Source organism: Scyliorhinus canicula, chromosome 9 (genome assembly GCF_902713615.1).
Source record: "Scyliorhinus canicula chromosome 9, sScyCan1.1, whole genome shotgun sequence".
Taxonomy (NCBI): Eukaryota; Metazoa; Chordata; class Chondrichthyes; order Carcharhiniformes; family Scyliorhinidae; genus Scyliorhinus; species Scyliorhinus canicula.
Window position 1 is genome coordinate 135,773,826 of NC_052154.1, and position 24,757 is coordinate 135,798,582.

At 47.2% G+C, this 24,757-nt stretch overlaps 1 protein-coding gene across 2 annotated transcripts in view; it reads left to right on the top strand.

The window, feature by feature from the left end:
- Positions 1-24,757, top strand: part of LOC119971727 (diacylglycerol lipase-alpha-like) — a 367,691-nt gene that overhangs the window by 262,000 nt on the left and 80,934 nt on the right. For both annotated transcript variants that reach the window (XM_038807684.1, XM_038807683.1), the window contains one exon: positions 1,815-1,895. In XM_038807684.1, coding sequence (XP_038663612.1) covers positions 1,815-1,895 — 81 coding nt within the window. The remainder of the gene's footprint in view (positions 1-1,814; positions 1,896-24,757) is intronic.

The following is a 24,757-nucleotide window of genomic DNA, read 5'->3' on the forward strand; positions in this document are numbered from 1 at the left end:
ATTAGCCAAATAAAAACACTTGGGATAGGACACGATATACTGACATTGTTTAAAGGTTGGCTAACAAGCCGAAAACAGAGTAAGAATAAATGGGTCATTTTCACATTGGCACTCTGACTTGTGGGTTATAACAAGGATCAGTACTTGGGCCTCAACTGTTCACAATATATATCTATATCAATGATTTGGATGTGGGAACTAAATGTAATATTCCCAAGTTTGCAGATGATACAAAGCTTGGCAGGAATTTGTGTTGTGAGGAAAATGTAAAGTGGCTACAGGAGCATTTAGATAAACTTAGTGAGTGAGCAAGAACATGGCAGATGGAATATAATGTGAGCAGTTCACTTTGGTAGAAGGAATAGATGTGCATGTTTTTTCCTAAATTGCAAGAAATTAGAAAGTGTAGATGTACAAAGGGACTTGGGTGTCCTTGTTCATAAGTCACTGAAAGCTAAAATGTAGGTGCAGCAAGTTATTCAAAAGGCTAATAGAATGCTAGCTTTTATCACAAGAGGATTTGAGGCTTGGTTACACAGTATCTGGAATATCGTGTGCAGTTCGGGACCCCTTACCTCAGAAAGGACATTATTGCCATTAAGGGAGTGAAAAGAAGATTCACCAGACTTGTTTCTAGGTTGGCAGTACTGTCTTATGAAGAGAGATTGGGAAAATTGGACCTGTGTTCTCTTAGAGTTTTGAAGAATGAGAGGTGAGCTCATTGAAACCTACAAAATACTTAAAAGAATAGATGGGTAGATGCAGTTTAGATGTTTGCCTTGGTTGGGGAGTCTAGAACCGGGGGCACAATCACAAAATAAGGAGAAAGCCATTTAGGATCGAGATGAGGAGAAATTTCTTTAAACAGAGGACTTTGAATCTTTTAAATTCTCTATCCCATGGAAGCATAATCATTGAGTATGCTTAAGGGAGAGCTTGATAGATTTCTGATTAACGATAAGGTAAAAGGTTATGGGGACAATATGTGTAAAAGCATTGAAGTTTCCGATCAGCAATGGTCATGATGAATTTTGCAGCAGACCCAACTGACCGAATGACCTGCTACTGTTGCTATGTTCCTACGATTGCACTGGTAAATAGCTTAGCTGTCTGGTTAAATATATCGGAAGATAATCAATATAAAAGTTGCACTCAACAAAGAGCTTTTTTTTGTTTGTTTTATTTCCTGCTATTTTGAAACTCCTGGCTTGTTTACACAGACTTTGCGACAATAAATATCTCTATCCCATCATGCTGTTTACCTGAACACCCATGTTAAACTGTGCAGAAACCCCTTGACAACAAGATCCTAGCACGTACATATAGTGTATCTTGTACAATATTTGTTGGTAGCATCCATTATTTCCATGTAATAGAACTTCATTTCAGCAGCATTATATTCCTTTCTTCCTCCTTCTAAAAATATTACTATTTTAAAAATCGTATCGGTGCTATTATCTGGTCAGTTGGCAGACGGGTTCTGTCCAAGTAGCCCTTGTCACTTGATGCAGATTCTACAGGATAGCGTGAAACAATTCCTTTGCTGGTAGGTTCTGGCTGGAATTTCAGGTCTTCACCCACTGTCTTCAAGCAGCGAGGGCCAGTGGCCAGAATATGTTGTTAGAAAGCTGATAATGGTAAAATTGAGAAGTTTTAGTTGTGAAGTCCCAAGTGAGAGGTGATTTTTAACGCTTCATTTAGTTTCCATTTTGCATCACTAATTTTTATTATTAATTAAATGAAATATCAAGCATTCTGTTACCTCTGTACCTAGGGTTTACAATTTATTTTTACGCATCCTGATTTCTTTACAGGGCATGGTCCTATCTGCCGAATATATCAAAAAGAAACTAGAACAAGAGATGATTCTCTCACAAGCCTTTGGCCGAGACCTGGTATGGTACAGCTAATATTATAAAATATAGCCAGAAACAAACTTAATGAATGTTGTTCTTCTGAAATAAAAGCAACAAGTAATTATCCAAAAGAGAAATCTGGGTGACCAATTTGTTTCAGTTGACATTAATTCTCATGAAGGGCACTCACAAAATATTCACCCCGCCTTCTTGAGATTGGACGGTGAGTGCCTTGTTGTGCAATTCCAGTATTTCCAGATGCAAGGTCTGTTGTTTTTCTTTAAATAACAGCTTCTGCTTACTCGCTTTGTGGGCCACATTTTCATTACTTTGCAATTTCAGTTTCAATGTCTAGGAATCTCTGTATTTCAACACAGGAGTCCATGTTCCTGATCAACTTTTCAACAAATTGCTTCTGAGTGTTTTTATACATGCATACTTTTCTTGTAATGTTAGGAACTAAATGAAGTCTAAAATGTATGGAAACATGTTGTGATTTGCTATTCTGGATGATAATTGTCCGTGATCTAACTTGCGCGTTGGTGCCTGCGTGGTTGTTTTGGTAGCAGAGTCAAAAGGTTGTGAGTTCAACGCTCACACCATGACCTGAGCTCATAGTTTCAGTTCAGGACTGAAAGGTGCTGAATTGTACTGTCTTATGAATGAGACCTTAACTCAAGTCTCTGTCTGTTGAATTGGTTGTTAAATATTCCACAGCAATAAAGAGCAAAGAGTGCTCCCAGTGCTCCTGACCAACGTTTCTGCCTACTACAGAAAGCATATTAATATTGCTATGTCCGAGAACGTGCTGTGTATGTTCACCTATAGGGGCCAGTTTAGCTCAGTTGGCTGGACAGCTGATTTGAGATACAGATAGAGGTCAACAGTACTGGTTCAATCCCTGTACTGGCTGAGGTTATTCATGAAGGTCGACTTTCTCAACCTCGCCCCTCACCTGAGGTGTGCTGATCCTCAGGTTAAATCACCACAAATCAGCTTTCCCCCAACCCCCTGCCAAAAAGCAGCCTCCAGTCATCTGGGGCTCCAGCGACTTTACCAGTGAAATAGTTGAAGATTAATCATTATATGTGAAGTCATTGAGATGCTTTTGAGAGACATGATTATAGATGAATGAAGTGCCTTTCCTAATTCAGTGATGGTACTCTTGCTGTGGAGTAAACAATCTGTCGGTTTGACCCTGACATCTGTATTCTAATCTCACATAGTGTGTGTTAGGCATCCTTCATTTCTGATTTTAAACAGAGATACCTTGAAAGATGAGATCAAGTGAACCAAATGACCGTCTTCATCAAAATCCCTTATGTAGATCTTGTGGTACGTGTTGTTTTCCAATCAAACGGGACCCAGCTCTTCATTCCTGATTTGAACTGCTCAAATTTTTAAATTTTCATTCATGGAATGTGCGTATGCAGGCCTGCATTTATTACCCATCACTAATTTAAGAGTCAACCATATTACTGTGGATCTGGAGTCTCCATGTAGGCACATCAGTTAAGGAAGGCAGATTTCCTTCCCTAAACGACAGATGGGATGGGTCAACAATCTGCCGTGGTGGGATTCGACCCTGGGTCCCCAGGTGATTCTCCGGGGTCTCTTGATTGCTGGTCCAGAGATATTGCCACTACACCACTATCTCCCCATAATTTTAATGAACATTATCCTGCAGTCTATCCTGAGACTCCAGTTTTAATTGAAGAAATAGAAACATCTATCTCCAAGAATGGTATTTAAAAGACTAGATATTTTAAATCCTAATTGTATCCCATCTTTCAGATGAGATGCTAACTCAAGGCTTTGTCTGTCAATTCTACCCAAGCCAACAATCTTCCCGTGACCAAAACAGATTAATTGGAGATTTATTCCCATTATTTGTGGGGACTGATTTAAATTAGCTGCCATTCTTGTCTACATCGCAATAGTAAATATATTTACTAATTGGCTATAAACGATTCATGGTATGCTGAGGACAAGAGGGATCCAGGTTTGCTCACTTTTGGTTGTAGGCCTGTAATATGAATGTTACCTCTGGAGGCAGAGAACAACACCTTGCAAGGTGATTTTGTTCAATTCTTCAGTGGGCAAGGTACCAAAGGCAAATAGCTGCTGACAGTCGCTGTCGGTGCTGTCATTTTCTTTTTATCCACTCACAGCACACTATTCCATGACACAGCATCTGAATCTTGTGAGTCGCTACTCGTATTGTTATTGAAATCTGTAACACAAATGCTGTGTCATTAAAGTTATCAAAGCAAACTGCATTAGCTAAAGAATACTGCATTTAACATTTGTGTTAAGCTTTTAACAATTCAGCATACATGCATTACAGAGACATAAATGAAATAAAATGTCTCAAGGTGTCAAAGGAGTGTTATCAAACAAAATTTGCCACCAAGTCATAATAATGAACATATGAAGTAGGAGCAGGAGTAGGTCACTCAGCCCCTCAAGTCTGAGTTATGCTAATTAGCTTCCAGGCTTGTCTACATAGCAAGAGTAAATATATTTATTAATTGGCTATGAAATGCTTCAGGGTATGCTCCGTGATTCATTAAGATCATGGCTGATCTGATTGTAACTTCAACCCCACATTCCTGCCTACCCCCGATAACCTTTCACCCCCTTGCTGATCAAGAATCTATCTACCTCGGACTTAAAAATATTCAAAGACGCTGCTTCCACTGCCTTTTGAGAAAGAAAATTCAGAGATTCGCAACCCTTTGAGAAAAAAAATGTCTCTTCATCTCAATATTAAATGAGTGCCCCTTTATTTTTAAACAGTGATCCCTAGTTCTTGATTCTCTGACAAGAGGAAACATCCTCTCCACATCAACCCTGTTAATTCCCCTCGGGATCTTAAAGGTTTTGATCAAGTCGCCTCTTACTCTTCTAAACTCTAGTGGATGTTAGTCAGGTAGCCTGACCAGGGGTCAATATTTGTCAGCAAGCACAGTGGCGATGAGTGAATGGGGCTCGGTGCAAGTTAGAATACGGCAAGAGAATTTTGGCCAAGAGCATGTTTATGTAGAGTGAAAGATAGGAGGCTCGCCGGGTAAGTATAAAAATAGTCTAGAGGTAACAAAGGCAGAGGAACTGAAGTGAAGATGATGAATCTTACAGAGGTGGAAGTGGCCACTTCAGTAGTTCATCTCAGAGTCAGATAGGGTGCCAAGGTTTTGAACAGTCAAGCTTGGATTCAGACGAGACTTCCGGGGGTGGCATGTAGAGGGGAAGTCGCATGTTGGGCGGCTCCTGCTTGAGGTGTGTTTTTAGGAGTTTTAAAGTCTGGTCCTGGGCAATTTGCAAATGATTGGATTTAGGAAAATATAAGGAAGGCAAAGAATGTCAAAAGGTTTCAGGAAAACAGCCATGAAGAAGGGAGTGAGTGAGTGTTCACCGTCGATTGAGAGGGCCAGCCAGGGAGCTAACAAGATGAAATGAAAAATGAAAATCGCTTATTGTCACGAGTAGGCTTCAATGAAGTTACTGTGAAAAGCCACATTCCGGCGCCTGTCCGGGGAGGCTGGTACGGGAATCGAACCGTGCTGCTGGCCTGCTTGGTCTGCTTTAAAAGCCAGCAATTTAGCTGAGTGAGCTAAACCAGCCCCTGCTGGTTTCGGCTGGTGAAGGCTGGGCTGCTGGGTGGGGCTGTACTGCTCACAGCAGAGAAGATGACTGAAGTGATGCCTTTGGAGCTGGAGAAGCAGTTTGCAAAGCATGCGGAGGTGTTGAGGAAGGAGATGGCGATGATTTTGAAGGCGTTAGTGGAGGAGGCAATTGCCCTGGTGGGGTGGTTGTAGCAAAGACATCGGCCGAGGTGAAGAAGCAGGGCGAGAAGATGGAGGGAGTGGAAGAGGCCATGTCGCACGCAGCACAGCGATCAGCTCACCTCGATGGGGGATGAGCAGCGGAGGGTGGTCGAGGCCAATAAGGGCTTGGAGCAAAGCGAGAGGACTTGGAGAATAAATAGCTCGAGGCAGCAAAATTTCAGGATTGCGGGCTTACCCGAGGGGGTGGAGAGCTCAAAGCCGACGGAGTACTCTGCCAAGATGAGGGAAGGAGAGGAGCCCTCTTGGTCTGAACTGGACCAAGCTCATCGGTCGCTGAGGCCGAAGCCAAAGTTAAATGAACCACCAAGGGCAGTAATCATCTTCTTCCACATAAAGAAGATTTTGAACTGGGTGAAGCAGAAGCGGGAGGTGCGGTGGGCGGGTGCTGGAGTTCGTTTTTACCAGGACTTGACGGTGGAGCTGGCAAAGATGCGAGCGGCATTTGGCCGAGTGAAGACTGCATTATAGAACAGCGGGCTGCGATTTGGAGTGGTGTATCCAGCGAAGCTGAGAGTGACCTACAACTTCAGAGATTTCTACTTTGAGACAGTGAGGTGGTGGAGGCGTTTGTGAAGGATTGGGACAGAAGTGATGAATGGAACTGAAGAGGGGCTGTGGACTGTGAATGGGGAGTTGGGAGAGGGTGTAAATGTTTTTTTTTAACCTATATTTAAATTTTTACTTCACGTTGTTATGGAGGTTACTTTTTATTTTATTGTTAATTTTTGTTGTGACGGTTTTATTTTGTTGAGATATTTGGGTTAGATTATTTTCCTGGGACTGGGCGGGAGGGGACGGGAGGGAAAGCCTTGGGTGGTGGCCCCCACGCTAGCTAACTTAAGTTGGCCAGTGAACGGAGGTGAGGTGGGGGAGGGGCTGCGAACATTGCAGCCTGGCAAGCAGGTTTCAATGGGCCTAAGAGATGTGAAACGGGGTGGGAAGAGGTTCGATACTGCGTGAGGTTTTTTCGAGAGGAAGTGCAGGAGGGAATTCTGGGAGAGGGGAGGGGGCAAATGGATAGGGAAGGGTCAGGCTCATGACACAGAGCCCGGAATTATGATAATAGTAGATAAGAAGGGAGGGGGCAGTGAGAGACCCCCCCCGGGTTAGGTTAGGTACGTGGAACGTGAGGGGGTTGGGAGGCCCAGTCAAGAGATCCAAGGGGCTGGCGCATCTGAAAGATTTGAAGGCCGATATGGCGATGCTGCAGGAGACTCACTTGAGGGTGAAGGATTAGGTGAGGCTTAGGAAGGGCTGGGTTAGCCATGTTCTTCATTTGGGATTTGACGGCAGGGCTCGAGGGGTAGTGGTTCACAAAAGAGTACGGTTCCAGATGGAGAAAATGGTTGCGGACCAGGGAGGGAGGTATTTGATAGTGACACAGGCATTTGAGGCGAGGTTGGTGGCGCTGGTAAGTGTGTATGATCCCAACTGGGGTGATGTAGGATTTGTAAAGAAGGTATGTGGGGCCATCCCCGACTTGGATTCACGTGAATTGACCGTGTGTAGGGACTGGACGTTGGTGCAGGAGCCGAGTTTGGACAGGTCACGGACGCGCTCACTTGTCCCGTCCGGTGGGGAGCAAAGGCGTTGGCTGGACTAATGGTGGAAGTGGGAACGGTGGACCCTTGGAGGCTTCTGCACCCGGAAGAGCGGGAGTATACCTTTTTCTCCTCGGGCCATAAGGTTTGCTCGCAGGTTGATTTTTTTTTGTGGTGTGGAAGGCGCTATTGGCTGGGGTCAAGGGGTCAAAATATTCGGCAAGTGTGATATCGGATCATGCGCCACATTGGGTGGACATAACCCTTACCAACTTTTACAGATACACCATAGAAAACATTCTATCTGGCTGCATCACAGCCTGGTATGGCAACTGCTCGGCCCAGGACCGCAAGAAACTTCAAAGAGCCGTGAACACCGCCCAGTCCATCACACAAACCTGCCTCCCATCCATTGACTCCATCTACACCGCCCGCTGCCTAGGGAAAGCGGGCAGCATAATCAAAGACCCCTCACACCTGGCTTACTCACTCTTTCAACTTCTTCCATCGGGTAGGAGATACAGAAGTCTGAGAACACGCACGAACAGACTCAAAAACAGCTTCCTCCCCGCTGTTACCAGACTCCTAAATGACCCTCTTATAGACTGACCTCATTAGCACTGCATCCTGAATGCTTCATCCGATGCTGGTGCTTATGCAGTTACATTGTATATGTTGTGTTGCCCTATTAAGTATTTTCTTTTATTCCCTTTTCTTCCCATGTACTTAATTATCTGTTGAGCTGCTCGCAGAAAAATACTTTTCACTGTATCTCGGTACACGTGACAATAAACAAATCCAATCCAATATGATGTTGGAGAGGGGGGCAGTGCAGAGGTCGGGGTGGAGATTAAGTTGGGGCTGTTGGGGGACTGAGGGTTCTGTGATAAGATTGAGAACGTAATTGAGAAATACGTGTGGTTTAATTGTACGGGGGAGGTTTCGCAGGCGGTGGTTTTGGAAGCTCTAAAGGTGGTGGTAAGAGGGGAGGTGATCTTGTTTAAGGCAAAGACGGATACGTAGGAGAGGGTGAAGCGTCGAAGGGTAATGGATGAGATGTTGGAGGTGGACAGGAGGTATGCAGAAGACGGGGATCCAGCAAATTTGGAAAAGAGGAAGGAGTTGCAGGGGAGCATTGACCGACTGTCTACAAGGAAGGCGGTGCGGGAACTGAGGAGGGCAAGGGGAGCGGTTTACGAATATTGAGAGAAGGCAGGGTGCATGTTGGCAGGCCAGCTTCGGAGGGAGGGAGCGGCGAGATAAATTGTTCAGGTGCGGGATAGGGCAGGGAAGTTGGTAGTGGCTCTAGATCCGATTAATAGGGAGTTCGAAGAGAGAATGTATAGGTAGGAGCCACCAGGGGAGGATCGGGAGAGGCAGGAATTCCTGGATGGGTTTAAAAGAACAAAGAGAAAGAATAAATGAAATTACAGCACAGGAACAGGCCCTTCGGCCCTCCCAGCCTGCACCGATCCAGATCCTTTATCTAAACCTGTCGCCTATTTTCCAAGGATCTACTTCCCTCTGTTCCCCGCCCGTTCATATATCTGTCTGGATGCATCTTAAATGATGCTATCGTGCCCGCCTCTACCACCTCTGCTGGCAAAGCGTTCCAGGCACTCACCACCCTCTGCGTAAAAACCTTTCCACGCACATCTCCCTTAAACTTTCCCCTTCTCACCTTGAAATCGTGACCACTTGTAATTGACACCCCCACTCTTGGAAAAAGCTTGTTGCTATCCACCCTGTCCATACCTCTCATAATTTTGTAGCCCTCAATCAGGCCCCCCCTCAACCGATTGTTTTGTTTCCAACGAAAACAATCCGTTCAACTCAACCTTTCTTCATAGCTAGCACAGCAGGCAAAATCCTGGTGAACCTCCTCTGCACCCTCTCTAAAGCATCCATATCCTTCTCGTAATGTGGCAACCAGAACTGTACGCAGTATTCCAAATGTGACCTAACTAAAGTCCTATACAACTGTAACATGACCTGCCGACTCTTGTACTCAATACCCCGTCCCCGTCCAATAAAGGCAAGCAATGCTGTATGCCTTTTTGACCACTCTTATAGACCTGCATTGCCACCTTCAGGGTACAATGGACATGAACCTCCTGAATACCCGAGGTTGGGGGAGGCGGATAGGGCTATATTGGAGGGGGCAATAGAAGAGCAGGAGATATAAGATGCGATTGGGAGGATGCAGTTGGGGAAGGTAACATGGCCAGATGGGTTTCCGGTGGAGTACTATAAGAAATTTAGAGATAAGTTGGCGCCTCTGATGGTGGGGATGTTTGAGGAAGAGATAGGGAAGTGGCTGTTGCCACACACTCTGGGTTAGGCATCAATCTCCCTGTGTCTAATGAAGAATAAAAATCCGACAGAATGTGGGTTGTATAAGCCCAGATCACTTTGAATGTGGACGCAAAGGTGTTGGTGAAGGTATTGCCGGGTAGGTTGGAGGACTGCCTCCCGAAGGTGAAAGGGGAAGATCAAATGGGTTTATGAAAGGGAGGCAGCTCTTTTCGAACATTAGGAGGGTATTGAACATGGTTATGACGTGGGTGGAGGGGAGGGAGACAGAGGTAGTTGTGGCGTTGGGCGCCAAGCAGGCGTTTGCCCAAGTAGAGTGGGGGTATTTGATGGCAATTCTGGAGCGGTTTGGGATTAGGCCACGATTTATAGATTGGGTAAGACTACTATATAGGGATGAGGGGTTGTGGTGTGAGTGTTCACACGCCTAACATGAATTTAGGATGTTTTGCTCTGCACTGTGAGACCAGGCAGGGATGCCCTATGTCCCCCCTGTTGTTAGAGCTTGCGATTGAGCCTTTGGCCACTGCGTTGACGAGTTCAGAGGTGTGGAGAGGGATAGTGAGGGAGCGGGGGTGGGTGGGTTAGAGCATAGTGTTTCTTTGTATGTGGACGATTTGCTGTTGTATATATCAGAACCGAGTGTGTCAATGGGTGGCATATTGGAGCTGCTTCGAGTGTTTGGATCTTTGGGGTGTAAGCTAAATTTAGATAAAATTGAATATTTTGTGTGTAACCATTCCGTAGGGTGACTCACTTTAGATATCTGGGGGTGCAGGTGGCACGGGATTTTGGGGGGAGGGGGGCTCTGTAGGTATAATTGTTACTAGTTTGGTGGGGAAGGTGAAAGCGGATCTGGCAAGGTGGGATGGTCTTCCTCTGTCGCTGGTAGGTCAGGTGCAGGTAATTAAAATGAACGTGTTGCCACGATTTTTTATTTATTTTTCAGTCTCTGCTGATCTTCCTGCCAAAGGTATTTTTCAAGGAGGTTGAAAAAAATGATTACCTCGTTTATATGGGGGGTGGGAGGCAGGGGGGGAGAAGGTGGCCAGGATTAGGAAGGTGCTGTTGCAAAGAGGACGGCAGTCAGGGGGGTTGGGTCTCCCGAATTTACTGTATTATTACTGGGCGAAGAATGCTGAGAAGGTGAGGAGCTGGGTTAGAGGAGGGTCTCCCAGTGGGTGAGAATGGAGGGGGTCTGTACAGGGGATCGGGGCGAGGGCCCTGGCAACAACGCCGCTCCTGATGGCCCCAGGGAAGTACTCGGGGTGTCCGGTGGTAGTAGCGACGTTGCAAATCTGAAGGCAGTTCCCTAATTCAGTTCAGGCTGAGGGCAGGGTCGATGGAAATGCCAATTCGGGGGAATCATAGATTTGAGCCAAGGAAGTGGGATGGGAGTTTTCGGACATGGAAGGAAAAGGGAGTCAGGACAGTAAAGGATTTGTTTCTTGTCTGCCGGTTTACAGGATTGGAGGAGCTGGGGTAAAATATGGGTTGGGGCAGGGGGAAATGTTTAGGTATATATGCAGGTCCGAGATTTTGCTAGGAAAGAAATACGGAGGTTTCTGGTGGCGCCGCCCCACTCTGTTGGAGGAGGTGCTAACGACAGGGGAAGTGGAGAAGGGGGTGGTGTCGGCAATTTATGGGGTGGTCCTGGGAGAAGAGAAGGCACTGCTGGAGGGGATTAAGACAAAATGGGAAGATGAGTTGGGAGAGGGCATGGAGGAGTAGTTTTGGTGTGAGGTCCTCTGGCAATATGAATGCTTCAACTTTGTGTGTGCGGTTGGGGCTGATGCAGCTGAAGGTGGCGTATGGGGCGCACCTCACAAAGGCGAGGATGAGCCAACTCTTTGAGGGGTAGAGGATATTTGTGAACATTGTGGGGCCCCGAAAATCACATTCATATGTTTTGTCCTGTCCAAAGCTGGAGGGGTATTGAAGGGAGGTCTTCAGGGTAATCTCGAATGTGGTACAAATGAAGCTTGGAAGCCATATTCAGGGTATCGGATCAGCCGGGGTTGAAAGTGGATGTGGAGGCAGATGTTTTAGACTTTGCCTCGCCGATCGCCCGAAGGCAGATCCTGTTGGGGTGGAGCTCAGCTTCTTCACCGTGTGCCCTGGAATGGCGGGGGGGATTTGTTGGAGGTTTTAACACTTGAGAAAGTGAAGTTTGAGTTGAGGGGAAGGATGGAACGGTTCTACAATTCATGGGCTTTGTTTATTGTGCACTTTCAAAAGTTGGATGACATCCAACGTTGGAGAGTGGGCGGGGGGAGGGGGGGGGTGGTTTGGACTGTGTATGTTGTTGGTGACTATGTATGGGTTGATCGTTGATTCTGGATTCCTTTTCTTTGATGTTTGTATTTAAAATGTTGAGTTTGGGAGTTGGTGAGAGGAAGGATTTGTTAACTTGGGGATTGACATTGTATTTGTTACCGTTGATTGTTGGTGAGTGTAAATTTGGATGAAAATATCAAAAAGGAGGAGAATAAAAATATATATTTTTTAAAAGCTTGGATTGAGACAGTAACTGGGGAAGGGATGGATTTGGTGGCGAGAGAACAGAGTTTGGAGTTGGGTTTGAAGCCAGTGGTTTTGGGAAAATCTTCCATTATTAAATGCATTAATCCTTAGCCAGTGAAATTTACTTTGGTAACTTTAATGAAGCAGGGTTTGTGTTACAAATTGCAATAATAATACAAGTAGCAACTCAAAATTTTGATGCGGTATCATGGACTTGCATGCTGTGAGCTCAAGTCAATGCTCTCCACAAAGGAAAGTTCTGAATTTTAATTGTGTCATCTGATTGTATTAGCATTCTTCTCTCACTCACCCCAGACACAAAAAGAGAAAGTCAAAGATCATGTCATCCAGAAACCTAATTTTACCATTTGCAGAAAACTCATTGAATATTCTTAAGAGTAATGCATGACACTTTGGTCAAAGAATAAAGAGTATAGAGTCTTGAAGTCATTGCAGTGTAGAAAGATGCTGTTCAGCCGATCGAGTCCATGCCATCTGTCCATGCAGTAACCTATTCCCTTGATTTATTCCCATTGCCGTCCCAATGGGTTACATTACCATGTGCTGTGTAATAAGGTTCTTCCTCACATCTTCCCCATATCCCCTGCCCAAAACCTTAAATCTATGTTCTTAGTCATGTCATTATATCATTAACTAATGGGAATAGTTTTTCCTTATAGCTAACTCCCCATTGTGGAAAGTCTCCTCTGCACTCTCTCAAGGTCTTTTGCATCCTTCCTAAACCATGGTGAGCAGAACTGAATAGCAGTACTCTAGTTGTGGTCTAAGTAGAGCTTTAGAAAGCTTCAGCATAACATACTTACTGATGTACACGATGCTTCTGTTAATGAAGCCCAAGACTTCATATGATGTGCCAACTACTCTCTCAATATGTTCTGACAGCTTCCATTATTCATGCACATGAACCTTAGTTCCCTTTGACTCTGCACATTCTTTATAACTATGCCTTTAAGTGCCTGCCCAATCTTTTCTGCTTCTTCATGTCAAATTCCATCTGTTATTTGTCTGCCTCTTTGTCTAGCCTACCTATATACTGTTACAATCACAAATTATCCCCACCGTTTGCCACACCTCCAAGTATGGCATCATTGGAAATGTTTTAAATGTTACTCTATATTTCAATATTGTAATCACTTGTTTGTTACCAAAGAAGCAGCGATCCTCGCACTAACCCTTGTGATCCTCGCACTAACCCTTGTGATCCTCCCACTAACCCTTGTGATCCTCGCACTAACCCTTGTCATCCTCGCACTAACCCTTGTGATTCTAGCACTAATCCTTGGGGAACACCACTGCCTACCATCCTGTAGTATGAAAAACAACCATTTACCACAATTCACTGCTTTCTGTCCTTAAGCCAAGTTTTTATTTTTCATTATCCTTCTCTGTTACTTTGATCAAAAAAATCAGTTAGATTAATTCGATATAATCTGCCTTTTAAAAATATGTGCTGGGATTTCGTTAACTAACTCAAACCTTGTCAAGTGCCTTTAATTTTTTTCCCTGATTACTGTTTCTAAAACCTTACCCACCACAGGTATGAAAGAGTCTGATTTGAAGTTACGAGGAATATCCTTAATACTTTCATACCATTCTCCAATCCTCTGACACCTCCAGTAATCAGGGAGAGTTGGAAGATTATGGCAAGCCCTTCACTGTCCTACCCCGACTTCAGTTAGCAACCTGGGATGCAAATCATCTCAACTGTTTCCACTGACATTTTGTCAGCACCCTCTTAGTAAACACCAATGCAAAAGTGCTCATGAAGTATTCTAGCCTTGTACTGAAGCTCTAAGCAGATATCACCTTCTTTGTCCCTAACAGGCCCTACCCGGCATCTTATTATTCATATACCATTAGAAGATTTTTGGGTTGGTTTACTTTTATGTTAACTGCCATTCTATTCATATTCCCCCTGGGGCAGCAGGGTAGCATGGTGGTTAGCATAAATGCTTCACAGGTCCCAGGTTCGATTCCCGGCTGGGTCACTGTCTGTGTGGAGTCTGCACGTCCTCCCCCTGTGTGCGTGGGTTTCCTCCGGGTGCTCCGGTTTCCTCCCACAGTCCAATGATGTGCGGGTTAGGTGGATTGGCCATGCTAAATTGCCCGTAGTGTCCTAATAAAAGTAAGGTTAAGGGGGGGGCGTTGTTGGGTTATGGGTATAGGGTGGATACGTGGGTTTGAGTAGGGTGATCATGGCTCGGCACAACATTGAGGGCCGAAGGGCCTGTTCTGTGCTGTACTGTTCTATGTTCTAACCCCAACATCCCTAACAATGCTCACTTGCCCCAATAACCCTGACAATGCTTATCTGCCTCAGCACCCAACAATACTCACCTGTCCCCGCACCCCCAACAATGCTCACCCACTCCCACCCCAGCAATCCTTACTCATCTCCAACAATGCTTTGCTCGGGAATGCAAGGTGGTGACAATGCTCAACCCCCCCCCCCCCCCCCCAACGGTCCAGACATTCTCACCTCAGCTTCTCACATTGCAGATGCTGCACCATCATGCGTCCCTGACAATGCTCACATCTCTGATGATGCTCACCCCACCCCCTCCACAATCCTGACACTGATCACCTCAAGCACCCCCCACATGTCCAACAATGTTACACCCTCCCCCTCTGCCCCAGCCTTGACAATGCTCATCTCTTGCTCAAACCGCTCCCGACAGTTCTTACCCTGCCTCTCTGCGTGCCTGATAATGCTCACCGGTCATCACAAACTCATGACAGCAATTTTTAAAAACGTAAATATTAGAAATAGTTCAAAAAAATTTAAGAACTTAAAAAAACTTAACACGACAGTCAGGGTGACCTTAAGGAGAGTCAATTGAGTTGGTGAAATCATAAGAGTGCATGGCCCTGCTGCTACGTATCGTCACTGGTACTGTTTGTGGATCCCTGCTGTAGCACCTGAACTCCTAGCTTGAAGGATGGGAAAAGGTAAAGCCGCACTTTTAATCATGTTAAGCAGTGATCCACACGACATCGCAGCAGATTGGAAGATCTGGGTCATACCTTTTGGCCAGTCTAGAATGTGTGTCATCCGAATGGCAGATGACGTTATGGAAGACTCAAAATAAAAAGTCTCCACCAGATTGCAAGTGTTTTATTTAAATCAAAATAACAGTCAGGACTCATGATTATTTTGTGGAGTTAAGTGTAGAACACAGTGTATTAAAATCCCAGCCATTAATGTATTTAAAGTAACAATTCTGGGTGGGGGTTTCTAAACCTCAAAGCATACAGAGCTTATGTGCATAAACTTAAATTGCACTAGAATGAGAATGAACATTAGACCCATTGCCAACAAATAGTGGGCTATGAATAAGTTACTTGTCTGTTTATGTGTGGGTTTCTGGGTCTGCAGTTAAGGTCTTCACTTTATATTAATGAAGCATTTTGGTTTATATTTATTAAATTGTTCCTTGCTCGTCACAGCAGGTGCATAACTTATCTGTAGTTACTGCTGACTCTTTGAGAGCTGCAAGAATATATTTTGCAGTATGGTCAATGAAAGACAAATTGTGCATCAAAGATTAGGTCCTTTCAAGAACTAAAGGCTTACTATGCGAATGTCTGTGAATTGTGGGATCATTGGTGTCAGTCTATTATATAGTTCCCTTGATAGCCCTCTTGAGAAAATGCTTAATATGACAGTCACAAAATACTTAGATGGATATCTTTTATATTGTTTTGGGAATAATGGGATTGCCGACTAGCTCTGGGCAAGGGTGGGTCAATGACTCTTTGTGGACAACTTTCTGGCTGGGGTCTGCTTATTGTGGGATTTCCTTTGCTTGCCTTCAGCTGACTTGAGCTAAAACAGTGAATCTATGTTAGCATTTGCCATATTAGAAGTGGTGACTATATTTAAAGGATCAATTTATGGTGAAAGTTGTGGTGAATGTGATTCACACTATATATAGTTGCCAATATCACTCCATGTATATATGTTCATTATCTACCCATTGTAAGTGCAGTTGCACTATCCGACCACCAGGGGGAGTCACTCTGGGAGTACGCGAGAGTTTGTACTGGGCTCCTCCCTTGGCTCAGCCCAGGACTCCTCCTCCTGGGACCGATGTATAAAGATCAGTGCCTTAGAGCCAGCCTGCCATTTCACCTGAAGTTCAACGACGAATAGGCTGGCTCTATTGTAAGTGTATTAAAGCCTCTGTTCAGATCTAACTACACGTGTTCGCTGAATTGATGGTTCCATCAATTTAATACACTTAAGAAGCTGCCGAAGTAAAGCATGGAATCCGCTCTAAAACGAGGACGCCTAGAACGATCCGCAGGATGCAGAGGCGAAAGAAACCTTCTGCCACTGGCTGAAATGTTTTAAGGCCTACCTGGCCGAAATCAGCACCGCTGAAACTACGGAGGAACAAAAGCTCAGCCTACTGCACATGAGGGTAAGCCACAGAATTTCTACACAATTAAATCCAGCCGGTTCCTACACCGCTGCGCTGGCGATTTTGGACAAAATGTATATTAGGCCCATGAACGAGGTCTTTGCCCGCCATGTGCTCACAACTCGCCGACAACGGGCTACTGAAACTGTAGCTGAATTTGCACGCTAGTTGAACAATCTCTCAAATGACTGCAATTACCAGGCCGTAACCGCGGCCGAACATAGGGAGCTTGCTGTGCGGGATGTTTTTGTAGCGGGCCTTCGACCTAGCTATGTACGCCAGAGACTATTAGAAAATGGGGCCCAGGGCTTAGAGACTACCGTAGAGGCTGCTATCACGATGGAAGTTTCCTTCTGCAGCCTCAACTCGTTTCCCGCAGACCCCGCTAACCCCGCATGGGCCCCTGACCTGAGGACCCCCAAGCCTGTGCCGCAAGGCCCCCCAGCTATCGCACTGCCACAGCCAGTCCTACTGTCCCAGTCAACTACTCAAACTATCCAGCTGCTCCAGCTAATTACTCAGCTCCCCCAGCCAGCTACTCAGCTCGCCAAACCAGTTATTCAACTGCTCCAGCCTGCCACTATTCAGCTCCGCAAACCAGTTATTCAACTGCTGCAGCCTGCCACTTCTGTCGACAAAGCCAGCACCCGCGGCAGTACTGCTCAGCCCGATCCGCGACCTGCAGCAGCTGCGGGAAGAAAGGCCACTATGCTAAAGTGTGCCTCGGCAGAAGGGCCCCAGCCCTCAACACCCCAACAGTCCAAAAACATCACCCCCAGCACCAGCAGGCCCGCGGGGCCCGAAACGCTGCGGCCTACGCTCACTCTCCGCCCCCTCCCGCCACGTGCGATCCATGGGGGCCGCCATCTTGGCAAACATCCAACATGCGGCCGGCCACGTGCGATTCATGGGGGCCGCCATCTTGGACGCCATCTTCATCACCACCCTCTACGTGCGATCCACGGGCCCTAGCTGCATCCCCAGAGTCAAACAGCTCATCGGAGGAGTACGACCTCCCCGGGCAGTCACCACATGGCCCGCAACTCAACGCAGTGTTCCTGCATCAAGCTCGCCAGAACGCAGCGGCATCTACACGACAGGACGCCCGATCGGAAGAATTCGACTCCCCCGGGCACCCACCATGCGGCCCGCAACTCAACACGGTCACCCTCGACCAATCTCGCCCCAAGCATCTGAGAAATTCGATGACGGAGGTCCAGATCAACGGGTACAACACGTCATGCCTTTTCGACTCCGGGAGCACAGAGAGCTTCATACACCCAGAGTTGGTAAGACTCTTCCCTCCCTATTTATCCCGTCAACCAAACTATCGCCCTCGCTTCGGGCTCCCATTCCATCCAAATCCAAGGCCGCACTACAGCAATGCTAACTATTCGAGGCGCTAGCTATTCCAAATTTAAACTGTATGTCTTGCCCGACCTCTGCGCGCCACTCCTCTTAGGCTTGGATTTCCAATGTAATCTCAAGAGTCTCACCCTCAGCTTCGGCGGGCCCCTGCCCCCACTCACTATCTGCAGCCTTGCCACGCTGCGCATCGACCCCCCCCCCCCTCTGTTCGCCAACCTCACCCCGGATTGCAAACCGGTAGCCACCCGCAGCAGGCGGTACAGCCTGCAGGATAGGGTATTTATCAGAACGGAGGTCCGAAGGCTGCTCAGTGAGGGGATCATAGAGGTCAGTAACAGTCCCTGGAGAGCTCAGGTGGTGGTCGTCAAGACCGGGGAAAAATTCCGCATGGTCGTTGATTATAGCCAGACCATCAATCTCTTTACGCTCCCCAGAATCGCAGACATGGTAAACCAGATCGCCCAATATCGGGTATTTTCCACGGTGGATCTGAAGTCTGCATACCACCAGCTCCCAATCCGCCCGGAGGACCGCCACTACACGGCGTTGGAGGCCGACGGCCGCCTCTTCCATTTCCTCCGGGTTCCCTTTGGCGTCACTAATGGGGTTTCTGTGTTCCAACGAGCAATGGACCAGTACGGGCTGCGGGCCACGTTTCCGTATCTGGATAATGTTACCATCTGCGGCCATGACCAGCAGGACCACGACGCCAACCTCCACCGTTTTCTCCAGACGGCCCAAAAATTAAACCTTACATATAACAAGGAGAAATACGTGTTCCGCACAAACAGACTAGCCATCCTCGGCTACGTCGTGGAGAACAGAGTCCTGGGCCCAGACCCGGACCGCATACTCTTAGAACTCCCCCTCCCCCATGGCCCCAAGGCCCTCAAACGGTGCTTTGGGCTCTTTTCGTACTACGCCCAGTGGGTCCCCCAATATGCGGACAAAGCCCGCCCACTCTTCAAGGCCACTCTATTTCCCCTGTCTGCTGAGGCGCGCCAAGCCTTCAGCTGCATCAGGGACAACATCGCCAAAGGAGCCATGCGGGCGGTGGATAAATCCACTCTCTTTCAGGTTGAGAGCGACGCCTCAGAGGTAGCGCTAGCAGCCACTTTAAACCAAGCAGGGCGGCCCGTTGCATTTTTCTCCCGTACCCTATCCGCTTCAGAACTCCGACACTCCTCAGTCGAGAAGGAAGCACAAGCCATCGTGGAGGCTGTCCGACACTGGAGGCACTACCTCGCAGGTAGGAGGTTCACCCTCATTACCGACCAACGGTCGGTCGCCTTCATGTTCGACAACTCGCAAAGGGGCAAAATTAAAAATGACAAAATTCTTCGATGGAGGATTGAACTCTCCACCTACAATTACGATATCAAATATCGAGCGGGAAGCTCAACGAGCCCTCTGATGCCCTATCCCGTGGGACATGCGCCAGCGCGCAAATCAGCCGCCTAAAAGCCATCCACGATGACCTCTGCCACCCAGGGGTCACCCGGCTCACCCACTACATCAGAGCCCGAAACCTGCCTTTCTCCAACGAGGAGGTAAAAGTGGTCACCAGGGACTGCCCGATCTGTGCGAAGTGCAAACCGCACTTCTATAGACCAGACAGGGCCCACCTGGTCATGGCTTCTAGGCCCTTTGAGTGCCTTGCGATCGATTTCAAAGGGCCACTCACCTCTACTAACAAAAACATTTACTTCCTTAACATTATTGACGAGTTCTCCCGATTCCCCTCCGCCATCCCATGCCCCGATATGACCTCCCACACAGTCATTAGGGCCCTGCATAGTGTCTTCACCCTGTTCGGTTTCCCCAGCTACGTGCACAGCGACCGGGTTGCGTCCTTTATGAGTGACGAGCTGCGTCAGTACCTGCTCGACAAGGGCATCGCCTCGAGCAGGACTACCAGTTACAACCCCAGGGGGAACAGACAGGTGGAGAGGGAGAACGCGACGGTCTGGAAGACCGTCCTACTGACCCTCAGGTCCAGGAAGCTCCAAGTTTCCCAATGGCAGGAAGTCCTCCCTGACGTGCTCCACGCAATTAGATCCCTCCTGTACAGCTACCAACCAAACCCCCCACGAGCGGCTCTTCATTTTTTCCAGGGGCACTACCACAGGGGTCTCACTTCTGGCGTGGCTGAGGACGCCAGGCCCGGTTCTCCTAAGGAAGCACGTCAGGGCGCACAAGACCGACCCCATTGTTGAAAAGGTGCGCCTGCTTCATTCCAACCCACAGTACGCATTTGTTGAGTTCCCGGACGGTCGCCAGGACACAGTATCCCTCCGGGACCTGGCACCCGCTGGATCTAGCCCCCCATCTACCCCCACCGAGGAATTCCTTTCCCCGTTCCCTATGCGGCCGCCCCCTTGCGCCCCCAATTCTGCGAGCTCACCCCACCAGTCCCGAGCGCCAGCACCAGCACGCCCCCAGTCTCCATTCGACCAGGACGTGTATGAGGCTCGGACAAGACTCGCCCCGGAGCCGGCAACCGTACCCCAGACCTCGACGCCCGCCCAGCCACCGCAAGAGGCTGCAACCCCGGTGCTCTGCAGATCAAAACGGACAATTCGTCCACCGGACAGACTGACTCTTTGAGCCATCACCCCCGCCAGACTTGATTTTTTTAACAGGGGGTGAATGTGGTGAATGTGATTCACACTATATATAGTTGCCAATATCACTCTATGTATATATGTTCGTATCTACCCATTGTAAGTGCAGTTGCACTATCTGACCACCAGGGGGAGTCACTCTGGGAGTACGCGAGAGTTTGTACTGGGCTCCTCCCTTGGCTCCGCCCAGGACTCCTCCTCCTGGGACCGATGTATAAAAATCAGTGCCTTAGAGCCAGCCTGCCATTTCACCTGAAGTTCAACGACGAATAGGCTGGCTCTATTGTAAGTGTATTAAAGCCTCTGTTCAGATCCAACGACACGTGTTTGCTGAATTGATGGTTCCATCAACAGTATCACCAGAGAAACACCTTTCCAAGAGAATAATTTATATAATTATTGTAAGTATACTTTTTATACTTAATATGATTCATTTGCTTCATGTTAAATAATTATTCCTACTGTCCACTGTGAGCTAAGGTCTAATAGAGTTATATTGGGCAGAATTTACCGCTCCTGAGACTAAGTACAATGGATGGCGGGAAGCCGGCAATGCGCCCCTGGCCAGCAGAGTGAGTTGTTGTGCCCAATCATCTGCTTTACACCTCATTGTGTATGCAGAAAATAGGCAGCATATTGCATCCTGTTGTGGGGCCAGCGGGGATTCGGCCACCCCATTATTTCCTCATCCGATGACAGTTCTGGCCGCTGTATTTAAACAGCATCCATGCACAAATTCATTCCACAGCCTAGGGTTCTGTATGACAAGTGATGGCCCCTAAAGGGACCAATGCTATGCCTCAAAATTCATTGACAAGTGACTCCTCCAGGCAGTCAAGGACTGGTGGGCGATCCTTTAGCTCCATGATGGGAGCCAGAAATTCAGCACCTCATCACCGAGGCTTGCAAAGAGGTTGCCAGTGTGTTCATAGCCTGCTGACTACAGAAGAGGACCGCTCTCCAGTCCAGGAAGAGGTTGAGTAATCTCATATGTTCTGCCGGAGTAAGTTGACCTTCTCCTCAGTCTCATCTCTCACTGTCACATCAGGCATTTACAGGCTTACAGTCCACAGGGATCTTGTACACGCAGCACATGGGATATCATCTGACTCTCTCGCACGCTTTTGCGTCTTCATCTCGTGTCTTCAACCCTTACTTAATCCACTCAGCACACACTCACCGAAAGCTTGCATGCTTGCCATCTCCTTTGGAATCTGTCTGTCCAACTGTCTTTCAACAGGACAAGGTCACCTGCAACAAGAGGGAGAGATCCCAGACTAAGGTGGGGGAATGCTGGAGCTCAGGCCACTCACCCCCTTCGAGAAGCAAGCAGCAGCTTCCTTCACCTGCACCCTCCACCAGCTCAGAGACATAAACCTTGGTGGAACCTAGTTTTAGAGCACCCTTGGGGTCACCACCTGCGGAGCACAGCACTGCATTTGAATCCACAGCAGGCAAAGACAGTGACAGCCAGGTGACTGGTTCTCGGAAGACTGCCGGAGGTCAGACTCCAGCTGAGTCCGAGTTTGTTGGCAAGCCTCTAGAATGTGGTTTTGCAGATGGGGGCTTTATTGGACATCTCAGGTAGCCCAAATTTTGTGCGAGTTCACAGGGTTTCTCACACACACCTACATTGTCTGCTTTTGATGATTACAGATCAATTGCACATTGAGAGAGTGGAAGCCTTTCTTAATGATGAATCATTGTAGCTGCTGCTGCCAGGGATCTCTTAATACCGCGTGTGTAGCTGACGGTACAGTGCACCCATGCGGAACTGGAGATGCGGAAAATCCCACTGCTCTGGTAGTCTAGCTAGGTTCATCCAGGGAGAATTTGACAAAATTGTGTGCCTTACTAAATATGGCATCAGTGATATCTTGGATGTATTTATGAGTGAAGGATTGTGATATTCTGTCGTGGTCCCCAGTCGATACTTGGAATTATCCACTCGCAAAAATGTTGAATGCAATGGTCACGTTTAGAACCATTGGCAATGGTGGCCTCCCAGTCAGAGCCCACCGATGAATGTGGCAAGTGTGAGCCACCACATTACTTTACAAGAAAAAACATCGACAACACTGTCTCCCTCTCTCATCTACAAGTTTGAGGGGTGTTTTCTGTACATCTTGGTCTTGCCAAACACCTCTGTGGAATTGATCTGTCCTCAGATTCTCGGTCTTTATTAAACCTTGCTGGCCCATGTTCCTCAGATGAAGTTCTCCCCTTTGCCCTGCTTGAAGGTGACGGGCCCTTTTTTTAATAATCTTTATTGTCACAAGTAGGCTTACATTAACACTGTAATAATGTTACTGTCAAAATCCTCTAGTCGCCACATTCCGGCGCCTGAGCAAGAATTCAGAATGTCCAATTCACCTAACAGCATGTCTTTCAGGATTTGTGGGAGGAAACCGGAGCACCCGGAGGAAACCCACACCGACACAGGAAGAATGTGCAGACTCCGCACAGACAGTGACCCAAGCCACAAATCGTAACTGGGACCCAGGCGCTATGAAGCAACAGTGCTAACCACTATGCTACCGTGCTGCTTACTTCTCAGTTGCATTAAAAAGGCAACATTGCCTGCTACCTCCATTCTGCACTTCTCTTCGTGGCTTCATTATCAAAGACATGATTGATGTGTAATGATCATAGAACATAGAACATAGAACGATACAGCGCAGTACAGGCCCTTCGGCCCTCGATGTTGCACCGACATGGAAAAAAAAACTAAAGGCCATCTAACCTACACTATGCCCTTATCATCCATATGCTTATCCAATAAACTTTTAAATGCCCTCAATGTTGGCGAGTTCACTACTGTTGCAGGTAGGGCATTCCACGGCCTCACCACTCTTTGCGTAAAAAACCCACCTCTGACCTCTGTCCTATATCTATTACCCCTCAATTTAAGGCTATGTCCCCTCGTGCTAGCCACCCCCATCCGCGGGAGAAGGCTCTCGCTGTCCACCCTATCTAACCCTCTGATCATTTTGTATGCCTCTATTAAGTCACCTCTTAACCTTCTTCTCTCTAACGAAAACAACCTCAAGTCCATCAGCCTTTCCTCATAAGATTTTCCCTCCATACCAGGCAACATCCTGGTAAATCTCCTCTGCACCCGTTCCAAAGCTTCCACGTCCTTCCTATAATGAGGCGGCCAGGTTCCATTGTCAAGCTAAGGAGTTATTGTGAAGCCTTTGGGCTGTGCTCATTCCAGGCATTCCATCCCCAGATCCTCCCTTGCAGCTGTTTAAGCCTCAAGGATGAGTTTCCCATTCCCCAGCACACTAGGCATGACAACGCATTCACAAATGTGGTTGGATGTGGACAGCCATGAAACATCAGCCTCTGAGCATTGTCAGTCTCTCTCTCCTCCGAATTAGACTAGAGCCAACCTTGCACAAATGTAATGTCTGTAACTGTTGAGCTGTACACTGTGTAAATCCTGGGTGCCTCAGCTGCAATGTGTGTGCTTCTTTGGAGCATTTTCTTTGTGTTCTTTAGCTGTGGTCCCTTTACAGTTGGATACTTCTGACCTTTGCATGTTCCTCTGTGAAACCATTCATCACTCGACAACCAATTATTCATACACAATAAACATTTGACCCCAAACTGTAATGAATACTTGCAAGAATGCACGCAATAAGTAAAATTGCCCAAGTCCTTCTGTTTACATTTGAGTCTTCTTAACATGTCTCAGCTGAGCCTTGGTCTCCATGTGCTGAATCATTCCAAAGATGGAGTGCAAAGAACACAAAACAACACAGCACAGGAACAGGCCCTTCGGCCCTCTAAGCCTGTACCGGTCATGATACCAACCTTTGCCAAAACCCTCAGCACTTCCTTGTGCCATATCCCTCTATACCCATTCTATCCATGTGTTTGTCAAAATGCCTTTTGAACACCGTTAATGTATCTGCTTCCACAACCTCCCCTGGCAACGTGTTCCAGCCTCACACATCTCCTCTAAACTTCCACTAAAGAGTGCCTGCTCATCCACTCTATCCATGCCCCTCATAATCTTGTCGACCTCAATCAGATCACCCCTCAACCTCCGTCTTTGTAATGAAAGCAGTCCACGTCTAACTCCAAGTAGTCAATTCCTCCCACAAGCCTTCAAATCCCTCACTTAACTTTTTTTCTCAAGGTTGTTTATTAACTGCATCATTGCATTGGCAATCAAAATGGTGCTGCTCCGCTTCTATTATGAGACCAGCTTCTAAGCACCGCCCCCGCCCA